The sequence below is a fragment of the Patagioenas fasciata genome, chromosome 5 (genome assembly GCF_037038585.1).
Source record: "Patagioenas fasciata isolate bPatFas1 chromosome 5, bPatFas1.hap1, whole genome shotgun sequence".
NCBI classification, from domain to species: Eukaryota; Metazoa; Chordata; class Aves; order Columbiformes; family Columbidae; genus Patagioenas; species Patagioenas fasciata.
The window spans coordinates 68,834,050-68,849,757 of NC_092524.1; the positions used below are offsets into that span (position 1 = coordinate 68,834,050).

At 53.4% G+C, this 15,708-nt stretch overlaps 1 protein-coding gene across 8 annotated transcripts in view; it reads left to right on the forward strand.

Annotated features, from left to right (window-relative positions):
• TRIM9 (tripartite motif containing 9) overlaps positions 1-15,708 on the forward strand; it is a 63,997-nt gene that overhangs the window by 38,673 nt on the left and 9,616 nt on the right. For 3 of the 8 annotated variants that reach the window (XM_065838578.2, XM_065838579.2, XM_065838580.2), the window contains exons 4-7: positions 4,888-4,998; positions 5,736-5,889; positions 7,343-7,500; positions 9,777-9,915. In XM_065838578.2, the coding sequence (XP_065694650.1) occupies positions 4,888-4,998; positions 5,736-5,889; positions 7,343-7,500; positions 9,777-9,915 (562 nt within the window). Of the gene's footprint in view, positions 1-4,887; positions 4,999-5,735; positions 5,890-7,342; positions 7,501-9,776; positions 9,916-10,611; positions 15,177-15,708 lie in introns of those variants that run through there. The other 5 variants (XR_011739484.1, XM_065838576.2, XM_065838577.2 and 2 more) reach the window with 4 other exon arrangements.

Here is a 15,708-nt window from a genome sequence, read left to right on the forward strand (position 1 = left end):
TTGTTATCACAGCAGCTCCGCTTCTCCCAGCTCCATCCAGAGCCTCCTTTCCCAGTAACAAGAAGCAAGTCACCATGGAAACATCCACCTGGAAAAGCTCCGCTCGAAGGACGTGCGGTTGTGGGATTCAGCACAAACCATCAGGATCTGTCCCGCGGATTTTTCCATCTGGGTTTTCCCACCTGGGTTTGTAGCACCGCTCCCCATGGCACGTCCCTCTGTCCCCAGGTGGTCATGTCCCGGCCACCCGGTTGCGGAGGCTCCGTGTCCTCCAGGTGACATCCCCGGCAGGACTCGGGCTCTGAGGAGCCGGGGTTCAAGTGAGGCTGAGTGCCTTGAAAACCACTAATCTATCCAAGAATTAAAATGTAGAGGAAGGTGAAGAAGATATTTAAGTCGAGCGCAGATGTTACTGCCTTCTAGGAGCTGGATTAAAATGTAAATTATAGTTAATGTCATCTTGCAGGGAAGAAAAGCTCTTGAAATAAATTTCCTATTTTAAGGTAGTGGTGAGGTGCTGTGAGTGCACAGCAAAAGTCCTTTTTATAGGTTGTAATTAGCAGCCAGGTTCTGCCTGTTGCCTCCATTGCACTTAAAGGGGAAAAAAAAAAGACATTTAATAAAAACGCCCACAAATAAAAGGCATGGAGCTGCCCAAATCCCCTCGCCAGCTGAGCCATTACCCCTTTCCCAGAAGATGCCAGTGCTCAATGAGGTGTGTTACCCGCATGGCTTCAGGAGAGGTTTATAAAGTATCTACTTCCATGCAAAAATCATGGCAACCTGGTTTTACAGGCAATCTGGTGAATCCTGCAAGTCCTTTGAGGCTGCCCCTCAAATGTGGAAATCCCTGGCGCACGAGGAGAACCGCAGGATGCTTAAGGCCATATGGAAAACTTATAGGCTTCCCTGGCCCCACTGGGTTTAGACCGTGCCTTTGAAGGCATGGGGGATGTTTACATCTTATTTTTAAAACCTTTTCTTTCCCTGATCAAAGCAATTCATGGAGTCTGACTGTTCCTGCCTGCATCCCGCTTCTCTGGTGTGGAGCGCACAAGCTGTAAAGCCACCGTGTCCCACGAGATCCCAACCGAAGATCCCTCTTCTTGCCTTGAAAAGGGTTTGTTGGCGGCGAGGGGAAACGAGGATTTCTACTGTCGGCTCGCCTGCTGTGTAGATGCTGCAATTAGACTGCTGTTTCATGCTCTAGTTCTCCGGATGAATAGGGGCTCGGTCCCCGAAGGGGATGGCAGAGTCACAGAAGGGCAGGATCGCTGCTTTGGCTGCGGTTTCTGAGCACCTACAGCTGCTGCCCTGGGCTGCCCGGGGTCAGGCTTGGAGTGTCTCCAAGGCTGGAGACTCCACAGCCTTTCTGCTCCGCTCTTTGGCCACCTTTATGGCAAAAAAAAACCCCAGCTTTTACTTATGATAAATGGAATTTCTTGTATCTTAGTTTGTGCCCTCATGCATAACGATTTACGTAGCCTCGGTGGCACCCTGCAGCAAGCACTTCCACTCCGGACCAGAGGTTTATTAGCGGGATAATCCGCCAGGAAGCTCGGTAATTAATCAGCCTGGAGCTGCCTGGCGCTGGCCTCACCTCACCCACGGCGGGAGCGCGCAGGACACAGGGACAAAGCCGGGCTGGCATCTCTGGGTCCGGGTCCCTCCTTCCCGACAGGGCCAGGAGCCTCGCAGGGCCCATGCTGGCACTGGGGCAGTGGTGGCAGGTCCCCCTGCCCCACCTGTGACCTGTCCTTTGGCTATGAGGGTGACAGGTGACAGGGAGACACATGTCCAGGGCTGTCCTGGGACACCGTGCCTGTCTTCACTGAGATTGTTCAGCCTTGAGAAGAGAAGCTCCAGGGAGACCTTATTGTGGCCTTACTGTGCTTAAAAGAGGCCCATAAGAAAGATGGGGACAGACTTTTGAGCAAGGCCACTTGTGATAGGACAAGGGGTGATGGTTTTAAACTAAAGGAGGGAGATTCAGGCTGAACATGAGGAAGAAATTGTTGTTCCTGAGGGTGGTGAGAGCCTGGCCCAGGTTGGGCAGAGAGGTGGTGGCTGAACCATCCCTGGAGACATCCCAGGCCAGGCTGGATGGGGCTCTGAGCAACCTGAGCTGGTGAAGATGTCCCTGCTCATGGCAGGGGTGGCACTGGGGGAGCTGGGAAGGTCCCTTCAACACAAACTGTTCTATGATTCACTGAACAAATGCTGTTTCTTGGAGCCGTGTGTTCTGGCTGGCGGGAGCAGATGGCAATTCTGCTGGTAATACTTCGAAAGCATCTACTCAGGCAGGGAGAAGCTCACAAATTCATTATCCTGGGCAAACCAGACAGAGATTTAAACTGCAAAGAAGATAAGAAGATTGTTACACCAATCCCATCTTTACTGTCTTCCTGGCAGCATGTGCATTTCCCCGGAGAGGGTCTCACACGACAGAAGGACACCGCATTTCTGGGCATTCGGGGTGTGATCCCCACTCACCCCTCTGCAGCCCAGCAGGCCGGGAATGCAGAACCTCACTCTGGCTCAGTCAGGATTTGCTCAAGCAGCGAGCTTAGGCTGGGCTCATCTCGCGCTCAGTGGTAACACCACAATCTGGAGCCAAGAGACCCAGCATCCACATGGCAAACAACCCTTGCAAGAGCAGAACGACCCTCCGGCACCTTCTCTCTGGGCAGACAGGATCAAATTGATGCTGGGGGCTGCTTTGTGTTGCATGGCAGGGGCTGCAGGTTGCTGCAAGGGTTTGTACCCGCTCTGCACCTTCTGGATCTCACCCCAAAGGACTGACCATCCCCACGGAGAAAGGAAACCCAGGGGCTTGCCCATGCTTTCAGAAGACGTCGGTGTAGGAGTCATAGAATATCTCCAGTTGGAAAGGACCCATAGGGGTCATGGAGCCCAACTCCCTGCTCCTCACAGGACTGCCTGGCACTAAACCATAGGACTAAGAGCATCATCAGGCTTGGGGCTGTGACCGAACACCCTCTGAGCTAAGAACCTTTTCCTCGTGTCCAATCTGCACTTGAATTAACGTCTCTATAAATGCTTGTGTGATTATAGCGCCTAACTAATATAACTAACCTGGGACAAAATCAGACACTGCTACTTCCTTGAGTTCCAGAGCAGTCAAGAATGATCCATCACAGACTTAGTCATGGCAATAACTGTTCTGAACTGGTGCTGCACAGCGCGAATGCCAGGAATCAGTATTTTTACCTGTTTTTTTAATAGACCGTATACACTTTAAATATTACAAAGAACCCAAATAGGAGAGTTATCACGCATTCTGAGACGAGTGACAAGTGAGCAGAAAGCCGTGAACGCTGGGCTGAGGTTGTCACACGTCGCTGCCATCTGACCCGCTGAGCAAAACCGGATCTGCAGGACTCCCCGTTCCCTCTGCACAACCATTCCAGTGCACTCAGGTGTTAGAAACCGGCACTGAATTAACTCTTTGCCCTCCGATGACGGCGTTTGAGGCCAAAATCGGTGTTTGCCCATCACACTGCTCAGAGTGATCCGGCATCTCTGCAAGCCTCCATACAGATGTCTGGGTCCTGAGGAACAATATGGGAGCTTCTTCTTTTGCCTTTTCTGCCCTGTACATGGGGTGTGGTGGCTGCAGCTCCCTGCCACAGGCTGGGAAAATAGGGCTGGGATTGCTAAAAGCAACCATAGGTGGCTCTGCGAACAGCAAGTCCCTAAAAGATTAAAAAGGAGCCAACTAGGAGGGTGCTTCGTGTTATAGCATTTCTCAGAAGCAGGTACGTTGTCCCCGAGTTGCAGGACTGGTGAGTCTTTTCTTCCTGTGAGGTGATTAAATGATAATTAAGCAACCCACGATGTGATTGATTGCCCTGCAGGAGTCATCGCCTCCCGTGAAACCCCGGGTTGTTCCATACAGGAGGCTGACATTGGCTTCATTTTGCCTCCCCAGCGCTGGGACCGGGCGGGATGCTCATGGGAGGAGCTGCTTCTCAGCCTAGGGCAGTCGTTCAAGCTTCCAGAAGTGTTAATCGCCGCTTCTTGGAGCTTTTTCCATCACGCTGCAGCTGCAGGTGCCGATGGGAAGCTCGTCTTTACTGCCTCTAACATCCTGAATAGCCGCGATCCCTAGAGCTGCGTAGCTTTGTTCAGCCTCTACACAGCTTAAAGCTCTTCCAGGAAAAATAAATATTATCTACCATGGGCACGTTCCTCTAAAGCATAAAATCTCTCTTCCTGAGCTGTTCTGCCAATCTCCCGTCAGCTGCCAGGTCCTGGGCACGTGGTAGGGATCCCTACCATGAGGTGCACAGGGTTTATCTCCTCTCAGCAGCACACCTGAGCTCCTCCCTTGGCTCCCAACAGAGAAAATGAGGCAATTCCATACCGCGATCCATCTCAGCCGATGGGCAGATGAGCATCTCAAACAGATTGTTAGGCAGAGCTGAAGCTGAGAGAGGTGATGTGTTCATTCCTCATGGGGTCCCAGGCTCATTCCTCACCCAGGGCCGTTGGGTGCAGCTGCCCCGGAGCCAGCCCCACAGCCAAGGAGGGATGGGGCAGCCCCGTGGATGCTATGGGGCTGGGCATTTGCTTTGCATGGAGTTCCGAAGCTGTCTGAATTAAAGACAGAGCGTGGAACTGCCCTGCTGCTTTGAATAATTACGTGGATTAATAATTTTGAGCTAAACAAACCTCATTCTTCCCCAGGTTTTCAAGGATCCGGAATTCTGTATCATGGCCGGTTCTGCCATTTTCTCTTCCCTCGAGTCTCTGTCTCCCTTTGTGTCACCCTGTCTCTGTGCCCACGTGTCACCAGAGCCTGTTTGCTCCCATCTCCCAAAACCCAGCAGCTCCAAGCGACACCGCTCTCCTTGTCAATTGCAGGTGGTGCGAGACCAGATTTCTCACTGCACGGTCAAGCTGCGCCAGACCACGGGCCTGATGGAGTATTGCCTGGAGGTGATCAAGGAGAACGACCCCAGCGGCTTTCTGCAGGTTGGTTACACCCAGGGTGATATCCCCCAGCTTCTCCAGCCATAAAACCAAGGGCCAAGCTCTCATCAGCTCCAGGTTCACAGCAGGACAGCAGAAGCAGGCCAGGGGCGCTGCTTGCTCTGAGCACAGGGTGGCAGCAGGCAGTGGTGCTGTGTGTCTGGAGCAATCATCATAACGCGCTGTCTCGTGGTTCTCCAGCGCAAGACGGACAAACAGCACTTGAGAACAGCATCCCACTGTTCATGCGTGGACTGATCCCTTTGGTAGCAGACTCTGCCTTTAAAATAGTCCCCAGAGCTCCCCAGAGTGCCAATCTGAGCCTGCAGCAAAGGGCGATGGTGGAAATCCCTCACAATAGGACAAGGGGTGATGGTTTTAAACTAAAGGAGGGAGATTCAGGCTGAACATGAGGAAGGAGTTGTTGCCCTGAGGGTGGTGAGAGCCTGGCCCAGGTTGGGCAGAGAGGTGGTGGCTGAACCATCCCTGGAGACATCCCAGGCCAGGCTGGACGGGGCTCTGAGCAACCTGAGCTGGTGAAGATGTCCCTGCTCATGGCAGGGCTGGCACTGGATGGGCTTTGAAGGGCCTTTCCGGCCCAAACTATTCTATGAAACCACATGTGATGTCCCAGCTTTTGACAGTCAGGGCCAATAGTGGGAGCTCCAGGGGGGAAACAGGGCAGGGACAATGCCCAGCCCAGGTGTCCCTCGGGTGCTGAGGCTGCTCCTTGTCACCAGATCTCGGACGCTCTCATCAGGAGAGTGCACCTGACTGAGGACCAGTGGGGAAAGGGGACGCTCACACCTCGGATGACCACGGACTTCGACCTGAACCTTGACAACGCTCCTCTGCTACAGTCCATCCACCAGCTCGACTTCGTGCAGATGAAAGGTAAGAATATTTCCAGCACCTTTCAAAAGCCCCTCTCTGTTCATGCTGATCCAACTCATCACAGGGAAGGGGCAGCAGAGCAGTTTTACATCTTCTCCCAACAAATCTGAGCGTCCCAGAACCAGAGTTATGCTGGTTCCTGTGTATTTTGCACCCCTGGGCCAGCCATTTGCCTCCCTTGTCTTGCATCACTGGGCTGCTCTGTGCCAGATCAAGGTGCCGGGAGCTTGGTTTGGTTTTAGAAAGTGCCCTGCAGTGCCAGGAGAGCCAGGCTGGTCCCTGCTCAACTGGTGGAGGTTGAGACCATGGTCTCAGGAGCATCACAAGGTGCTTCCCAAACCTCTGCTCACACATGTTTGGTGCTGAGCAGCATCTGGCAGGGGCCAGCTCGCGAGCTGCTCACCAAATACAAAGGCACAAAGAGCCACGCCACTTAGCTCAGGCTCTTTCCTCTCTCTCCTTTCCTCCCTGCTGTTTTAGAGCTTCATTTCAGTTTTAATTTCCTCGTTGTTCTCCGTTCCCTCTGTGCTCCCCCTCCCGCACCACAGCGAGCCGCTGCGTTCGCATTGCTTTGCAGGAAGCAAAAGAGCCGCTGCAACCTGTGAGCAATTTGCAAGTTGGCAAGTCCTGGGAAGCCGACAGGAGATGCAGATGGGCTGGGAGGCAGGGAAGCTCAGAGGACGGGCGGGGGGAAGAGCGGCTGGAGAGCTGCCCGGTGGAAAAGGACCTGGGGGTGTTGGTGACAGCGGCTGAACATGAGCCAGCGTGTGCCCAGGTGGCCAAAAAGGCCACCAGCATCCTGGCTGGGACCAGCACTGGTGTGGCCAGCAGGACCAGGGCAGTGACCGAACCTGTACTGGGACCTGGGGAGGCCAGACCTCGAATCCTGGAGTCAATTCTGGACTCCTCACACCAAGAAAGGCCTTGAGGTGCTGAGTGAGTTGAGAGAAGGGAACGGAGCTGATGAGGGGCTGGAGCACAAGTGTGATGGGAGCGGCTGAGGGACCTGGGGGTTCAGCTGGAGAACAGGAGCTGAGGGGAGACCTTCTGATCTCTGAACTGCCTGAAAGGAGCTTGGAGCCAGGGGGGTCGGGCTCTGCTCCCCAGGAACAAGCGCCAGGAGCAGAGGAAGCGGCCTCAAGTGGCACCAGGGGAGGTTGAGGTTGGATTTAGGAACAATTTCTTCCCCAAAGGGCTGTGGGGCATTGGAACAGGCTGCCCAGGGCAGTGCTGGAGTCACCACCCCTGGAGGGCTGGACAGACGGACATGAGGTTCTCAGGACATGGGGCAGTGCCAGGGGTGGGTTATGGTTGGACTCAATCTTGAGGGTCTCTTCCAACCAAAATGGTTCTATGATGTTAACACAGGAAAAAAGCAGAGAAGCTCTGTGGAAATCTCTCCCCCTCCTCCTCCGTGCTGCCAGCAGCCAGGGTTACACTAACTTGTGTTTAGTTTCCTCCCCAGTGCCGGCTCCCCCGATCCTGCAGCTGGAGGAGTGTTGCACCCACAACAACAGTGCCACCTTGTCCTGGAAGCAGCCGCCCTTGTCCACGGTGCAGGTGGAAGGCTACATCCTGGAGCTCGACGACGGCAATGGCGGCCAGTTCAGGGTAGGTGCTCGGAGCACAAAGCCAGTCCCAGCAGCAAGCTGTTGCTCCTGGCTCTGGTGTTGCCCCACCGTGAAGTGACCAAAATGTTCCCCAGACTTTCTGCAAGTCCTCTCCTTCCCTGGGGACACAAGACACGCTGCTGCGTTGCTCAGAGAAGCTGACAGTGCCGACAAGCTGCCGGCTCTTCTGCAGGGCAAGGTTATTTGAGGGAAAGGAAATAACCTTCCGAGTGACCAATATGACTTGCAAATACAAAAAAACCATATTTGAAGCTCCGTCTTTTTAAGTTGCTAAATATTTCATGCAATGTATGCTAATTGCCATGAAAGACTCATGGCTTGCCAGCTGCCAGCAAGCAGAGGTGTTTAAGGCCTGAGGGCTTTTAAATTGCTGTAATTACACAATTAAAATATGATTTTTTTCTCTAATCCAACGCGCTAATAATTATCCTGGCGTGTTCACATCCACCGAGAGCGGGTGCAGGGACCAGCCCATCACATTTTCTGAATTCATTCATGAGAAACTCAGGCAGGCAGGAGCCAGAGCGGAGGTGAGGCAGGAGAGACGTGATGTGGGGGGATCTGGAGCGAGAAGGGAGCAGGAGGTTGGGTGTGGGGACACCAAGACTCAGCACAGCCACCCCAGCAAGGTGAGGGCAATTCCCCAGCATGCCGGACTTCTCTTGTCCCACCGGTGGTCAAAGGGGCTTGGATGTGCATAGTGCTCCTGCTGTTATAGGACCATGTTAATGTCACATCACTGATCTCACCGGGTTCATTAGAACACCTACCTTGCACTCCTCAAGCCCAAACACTGACCAGTCACTGTTCCCGGGTCTGCTGTGGCTTGGGACACCGCTCAGGGTCTCGGGAGGGCTGGAAGCCATCATCACCTGCTCTGCAGCGCAGGGGAGCATCAGGCACCTGAGACATGAGGAAGAAATTGTTGGCCCTGAGGGTGGTGAGAGCCTGGCCCAGGTTGGGCAGAGAGGTGGTGGCTGAACCATCCCTGGAGACATCCCAGGCCAGGCTGGACGGGGCTCTGAGCAACCTGAGCTGGTGAAGATGTCCCTGCTCATGGCAGGGGTGGCACTGGATGGGCTTTGAAGGTCCCTTCCAACACAAACTATTCTATGATTCTATGACCCCTGTAAGCTCTGGGGACATGCACCCACCTGCAAAGAAAGGGGCCAGATTCCAGGGTTGGCTCTGGAAGCAGCAGCACCCAGCACAACCTGCCTGAGCAGAGCCTCCATCAAGGGCACCAAGCAGGGCTTTGTTGTGGGATCTGCTAATTACAAGTCAACGATCTGTGAGCTGAGTGTTTCAGTAGCCCATAGGCCCGTTCACCATCGTCCCTGCTTGCCCAGCTTCTCCGAGCGGGGCTACAGCAGCAGGAGTGTGACGTGCCCGTGAGTCAGTGCGCAGTCGGTGTGATCACCTTGTCTTCTTTCAAGGAACACCGTGATCCGCCACCAACAGCCTGCAAAATTGTTTTCTGCAAGGATGTTTATGTCCCAGGCTCAGTCTGTGTAGATTCGTTTCCTTTGGGATTCAGTGGGAGTTCAGCTGGGACTGACGTCTTACAACTTACTTGATGTCTTATGACTTATTGGAGGGAATCCCGAAGAGGGACACAAAGATGCTCAGTGGTCTGGAGCATCTTCGTGATGAGGAGACACTGAGAGAGCTGGGGCTGTTCAGCTGGAGAAGAGAAGCTGAGAGGGATCTGAACAATGCTGATAAATATCTCAGGGTGGGTGTCAGAGGATGGTCCAGACTGTTCAGTGGTGCCCAGCGCCAGGGTGAGGGGCAACGGGCACAGACTGAAACACAGGAGGCTCCATCTGAACATGAGCAGAAACTTCTTTGCTGGGAGGTGCCAGAGCCTGGTCCAGGCTGCCCAGAGCAGGTGTGGAGTCTCCTTCTCTGAGCCATTCAAACCCGCCTGGACCCACCTGTGTGATCTGCTCTGGGACCCTGCGTGAGCAGGGGGGCTGGACTGGGGGATCTACAGAGGTCCCTTCAACCCCAGCCGCTCTCTGATCCTGTGTCTTGATCCAATGTGAACAACATCTCCTTCCTTTACAGAAACTGGTTTTATGGTGTCAAGAAACAAATCATAGGACCATTTTACCCTGTTTCAGCCATATCCAGTGCCCATAAATCTGCCTCGGGTAGCAGAGCACAGCCAAACCCCACGTGTCACAACCAGGAGCTCTTCTCCCACCCCTGGCACTCTATGTTCAGGGCCCTAACCCTGTGCTTGCTTTGCAGGAGGTGTACGTGGGCAAGGAGACCATGTGCACGGTGGATGGGCTTCACTTCAACAGCACGTACAGCGCCCGCGTCAAAGCCTTCAACAAGTCGGGGGTCAGCCCGTACAGCAAGACCCTGGTCCTCCAGACATCTGAGGGTAAGGCGTCGTGACAGCCCCGGCTCGGCCACGGCTCACACGCACGCGCGGGGCTCCTCCAGCACAGCCCAGCTTAGCATCGCCATCAGGGAACCGCTCCGCTGGTCCTCCGGTGTTGTACCAAAAACGGGGTCCACCCGGTGTGCAATAAGCCAGATTTTAGCAGACGGAGATGAGATCTGGTTTATTACAGAGTTGCGCAAGGCTGGATGCTGGGATAAAGCCAGCAGGCCAGAGAGAAAACGAACAGCCGTTATATACAAAATCTTACAACTTCATTCACACCATCAGGGCCATCCTGAAGAGCCAGTTGGTTATACATTTACATGTTGGTTTCATAATCATTTTAGCGTAAAATGAGCAATGTTCAGCTAAAGGACACTATCCAACCGTCTCGAGTTAAAACAAGACTCAGCTAATGGTGCAGACTTCAAAATTCTAAAGCTGCAAGGTCAGTAATCTCTGATTAAGTGTTTTGCAAGTCACTCTTATCTTTGTTAGAGGAGCAGACTGACCTAAAACTGAGAGGAATTACATTTCTTTAGGTTAGCAGTTGCTGACAGGATTCATCCTTTTAAGTAGTAACAACTACACCAGTACCTCAGCAATCATTGCAGGAAGGCCAGAAGGAAGAAAGGTTGGGTCAGGAGCCTCAAACAGTGCCACAGTTTCTCTTTCACCCCTTTTCCTTTACAGAAGATGAGGCATCAGTGAGAGGCATCCTGCAGAGAGGTATTTAAAAATTGGGTTGCAGCAGGGGTTGCGTTACACAATGGGAAGCTCCGGTGTTTCCATGAATTCCATTTAAAACAAAACAAGGCTGGCAACGTTGCTCTGAGACACTAAGGGCTGCACAATGCCAAAACCACACGATGTCCCCTGCAGGCCCTGGTAGTGCAGAACAGAGAGCACAGCGACCGCACGGGTGTCCTTGCACACCCACAGGACTCACAACCGGCCACACCGGCATCGTCTGCACCATCCCCGCTCGGTCGGAATATTAAACACTCCCTTGCAGCTTGTGGTGGAGTCTCCCCGCTTGACTTTAAGTACATTTGTCACACCAGGCGCTTAATCCGTCACGCAAAATGGGCTTGTTTCTGCTGTGCAGGTGGAGAGCGGTAAGGTTAGCTCTGAGAAACGAGGTGAGCCAGACGCAGCGGGTAATGCTGCCATGGAGGAAGAAATCACCCCCCACCGCCGTATCTGCTGCCCAAGGAGAAACCCCTCCTGGGGGGCTTTCCACGCTCGGTGGAATCCCTTTTTCTTGCTCTCAGGGTAAAATCCGAGCTATGTGAAGGTTTTGTTCCGCAGGCAGCTGGCTCTAGAGCAGCAGCGTGTTCGCCCAGCCCCAGCAGCTACCAGCAGACATGGTCTGGGCTCAGGAGGGGACACTGGTGGGGTGGAAGGATGATGTGAGAGCCCTCTTGCCATAGAGCATCTCTGGTGGCTTTGAGCAAGGAGGAAAAAAGGGTTTTCTGCTGAAACAGTAGAAAACAAAAGCAGAGCAAAGCTATACAGTGTTTTCACTTGGCTGCCCGCACTTGTCTGCAGGAGATGACCCGTCCAGTTGGGAAAGGGCACGTGCCCGGTTTGGGTGCGTGGGCAGGACAGGTCGATGAGGAACGGACTCAGGTGTGACAGAGGTGACAGCAAACCTGTGAGAAGCCCTCCTCATGGGAGAGGCAGAAAACCCAAATCACAGGCTGTGTGTGTGTTCATAAAGCTGAGCACCAGCGTGAAGGCAGCTGCAGCGTTCCTCTGGAGATCCAGCGATGGGACAACCCCGGCCCAGCTGGGGTGACCACAACCTCTCCCAAAGCCTGAAGGTCAACAGTTCTTGCCCTCTTCACTACCCAGCTTCACCATCCTTTGCAGGAGACAGCAGACCTTTGGCTTCTCATCACATTTGCGTCTCATAAAACCCACTTGAGACATAGTTTCCTAACCAAAGCCACTTGGGCTTTAAGTCATCCCCACCAGGATTTTGCAGGGTCCCCGCTATGATCTTGCCAGCTCTGCTTTCCTCTCCTGGCCGTTTTCACCGTTGAGACAATTCTGCCTATTGCACAGCTCCAAAATACAAAGAACCTGGAGGAAAATGGCTGTTCATGGTCACAGCAGGTCAGGCTGTGCTTGGCGCCGGTGCCTCCATCCGTGCCAGCAAACACAAGTTTCACTCTTCTGAGCATCGGATAAAAGTTTTCTGCATTCAGCCTTCTCACTGGATGGGCTTTTGCATTTGTTATTCCAGCACAAAAGTAAAGCGGGAGAAAAAGTCAAATGGGCCTGGAGCGTTTTCTGAGCTTTTTGGACTCAAAGTGAAATAAATTACATTTGTGTGCGGCTTCCGGATATCCGAGTAACTTGTTGGACAAAGCCACCTCACACATCACAGCTCTCGGTTTGGCTTTTATTACCGACCTTTACAGCAGCATCAGGCCTTTAAGTGCTATTTTGTCTGAAGTAGGCTTAGCTTTTCCCTTCAGCCGGGCTCGGTTTGTGCGGGAAGCGGGGACAAAAGAAGAGATGGGCTCAATGTGAAGAGAACATCTCTCTGAACGCAGCTCTAAGTGGTTTTGAGAAATCCTGCTTCGAGGGTGTTATTTAAAAGCTGGTTTCTGGTCTTAGCACACGAATCCGCAGCCTGTGGAAGTTAACTGGAGTCTTTCTTCTGCCTCCAGTGAGCAGTGAAATGGGCTCTAGAGGCTGGTGGGGGTTGAAACGTCTGGCAAAGTCCCAGCATCTGGAGAGAACAAGGATGAGAAGGGTTTAAAGCCCAGGTGAGCCAGCCGGCACCTCCGGAACGTCCCACAGAAAGTCAGCATGCACATAAGCCTACAGCAAACTGCAGAGCGCCTTCCCAGCCCGTGGTGTGGCACGTCTTCTGCTCATCCCAAGGGAATGATGTTTTCCAGCTGTTCTTGTCCCTGGGGTGTCCCCGCAGCCTCCTGCGCCCTGGACTGAGCCGCCCCAGCTCTCCTGGGCTTTCCTCATCCAGCCGGTTCTCCAGCCTCTGGCCAGTCTCCTGCTGATTTTGGGACCAGGTCTGCTTTCCTCTCGACACATTCCCCTTTGCATCCTGCCCGCAGCCTCCTTGGTGCGGTCATGGAACAGGCTCTGAGAGGCTTTGCAGCGTCCTTGTCTCTGGTCAGGCAAACAGCTGCTCCCAGGATCAGGCACCTAATGCGATGGCAAGGAACCGAGGAAGAGACCTGCTTTTCTCTACAGGCATTTCTGAGATGGCTTCTGAGTCCATCCAAGGTTGTTTCTTTCCATGGGCTGTCCAGAAAGTTGGATGGTGGGATGAGGGACCAACTCACCCCAGGAGGAGATGGAGCAGAAGAGCTCAGCAGTCCTGGAGGGGACTGTCCGCCTGCTCCCTGGCCCAGATCTGCCCTCCTGGCTGGTGCGGAGGTTTGACCTCCCTCCTGCCAAAACCTGCTGCTCCGTTCTCAGCCCTCCTTGGGTCTCTTTGCCCACACCTCAGCCCTTCCATTGGGCTGCTTGGTGCCTCCAGCCCCACTCTCCTGGGCATGTGCTGCCTGTGTCCGTGCACCAAGAGCCAGCACCGGGAAGAGCTTTGTCCCCCTTCGCCGTCCCTTGGCTCCTCCTTCTCTCATCTGCACTGAATCCCCAGTTTTAGGCATTGCTGTAGAGTTTCAAGGCAAACCTGCTTTTGGCTTCTTATTTCTTCGGTGAGACACAAACCTTGGAGCAGAGGATCAGGGAGGAACACTGGGACTGTCACACCCTGTGCCCTGCTGTCCCCTCTCCCGGGTTCCCAAACTTGGCCAACTCTGCCAACACCACAAGCTCCCAGCTGCCTCTGCCACCCACCAGAGCCGGGGATGTGACACAGGGACTTGGTCACCACCCTTGACGAGTACCAGAAGCCCTTCTTTCAAGCCCAGTTCCTCATCTGAGACCCAACTTCAAGTTCCCTAACGGCCGTGGAGTGACCCTCAGCAGCAACCAGGGCTTTGTAACCAGCAGCTTTTGGAAAGAAGTGAACACAAGGGGAAATATGCTGCGAGGAGCTAGAGGAACATCAGATGCTCTTTAGGGAGAGCCATGAGCCCAGCTGCTCTTGGTAGTAGCTCCTCTCACTCTTGGTAGGTGTCAGAGGCCATATCCCTCCGTAACCTGGAGCTCCATTTATTGACCTGTTGTGCAATAATTTATCTGACCTGTATCTGACTGCACTGCCGCTCTTTGCTTCCACAGCCTCTGCAGCAGCAAGTTGCAGAAGTTACAAACCACTGTGCAAAGAAACGCTTCCTTCTATTTGTTTTAACGTGGCTTTCCAGCTCAGTCCGTATTTACAGCTGAGGCAGCAAGGCTGGGGTACAGCGTCCAGGAGTTTATCTGATTTGGTTGTGTGGAGGATGGTGGATCCTACATTTCCACGTTAACATCTCCCTCGACAAGGCTAGGGAAGGAATTGCAGGTGACTGGTAGCAGGGAACAGAAACCGATGACCTGAGAGGTTCCCTCTACTCTGACGTTCTGCTGTGAATCACGAGTTAAATTCTTACTGTAAGGCTCAGATGTGTTTTGACAGGTACACAGGGAAACCAAGAACACAACATCCCGAACAACCTTTGAGTAAGGTGGGTGCTTGGTGGTGCTCAGGGTTCTATAGCTCAGTACGGCCCTGCAAAGTGTGTTTCGGCATTACCAACCGACTGACTTTTACACCGCTAATTATTGTGCACAGAAAAGCATGAGGTTTATTAAAGAGCCCTGGGAAGTGTGCATGGTAACGTGTGAATTGCTTTAGGTGCAGGGCTCACCTTAAAGAAAAGCGTATTGAATTTGTCACGGTGACACGGGAACATTTTGGAAGGTGAAAACAGCTTTATTGCCGATGCTGTCAGAGGCAAAGCTTTCCCGGAGGGTCCGGCGGGGTCGCACAGCACCAGACATTGCTGCTCCACACACCGTCCTGCAGCGGAGCAGGATCTGTGCGCCCCAAAGCGTCTGTGCTCTGCCCCAAGGGCTGACCTCGGGGTGACAGCGTCCGGCAGACCCCATTTCTGATCTCGAGTTTGCATTGATCTTACGTTTAGACACGCAGTCAGAAGAACAGACCCTCCCTTTTCCAGTGCCTTTGGAAAGATCGCAGCTTCGTAGAATGAGTCCTTTCTCCTCCACCCTTAATCTACAACCCAGCTTTGCGGGGAGATCCTACTTTGAGCTAAGATCTTCGGCCCACCAGCTGAGCTTGCATTCTTCTTTACAGTCCCTGAATTCAGCCGGTGAGCCGAGCGCCTCTGGCATGTCCCCTTGCTCTGTGCTTTTGGGCATCTCCGAGATATTTGTTTTGTTTCGTTCTGTTGTGTTTTGTTTTTGCCCATGACATGCGGATGGCAGGGGGATCTCCTTCTGTTTGTCACTGGCCTGCTCCTGCCGCCCAGGGACGTTTTGGGGGTGTAGTTCTCGTGGTGTCTTCATCTCTACGTACCAGCATGGGCAGCTTTAGGTCTGGGGTGATGGAGCAGCGCAGTAAATCCTTATGTGGGTGCTGGTTTTGGCAGGGCCTGGCTGAACCATTTCACCCAGCTAGCCGGCAGAGCAGATCCCTCATCTCTGTTTCGCCTTGACCTTGTGTCTGGGGACAGTCAGAGCAGCCCCTCCCTGGGAGAAACCTGTGGGGACATCTCAGTGATTTGCTTTCCCTGTACAGCCAGAAAACTCAGCCTCTGCTGGGAGATTTGTTCTGTGAAATTCAGTTTGTTAGATTAAATCTAGACCCCTCTTAGCAAGTCAACATGCAAGCTGAGTCCTCAG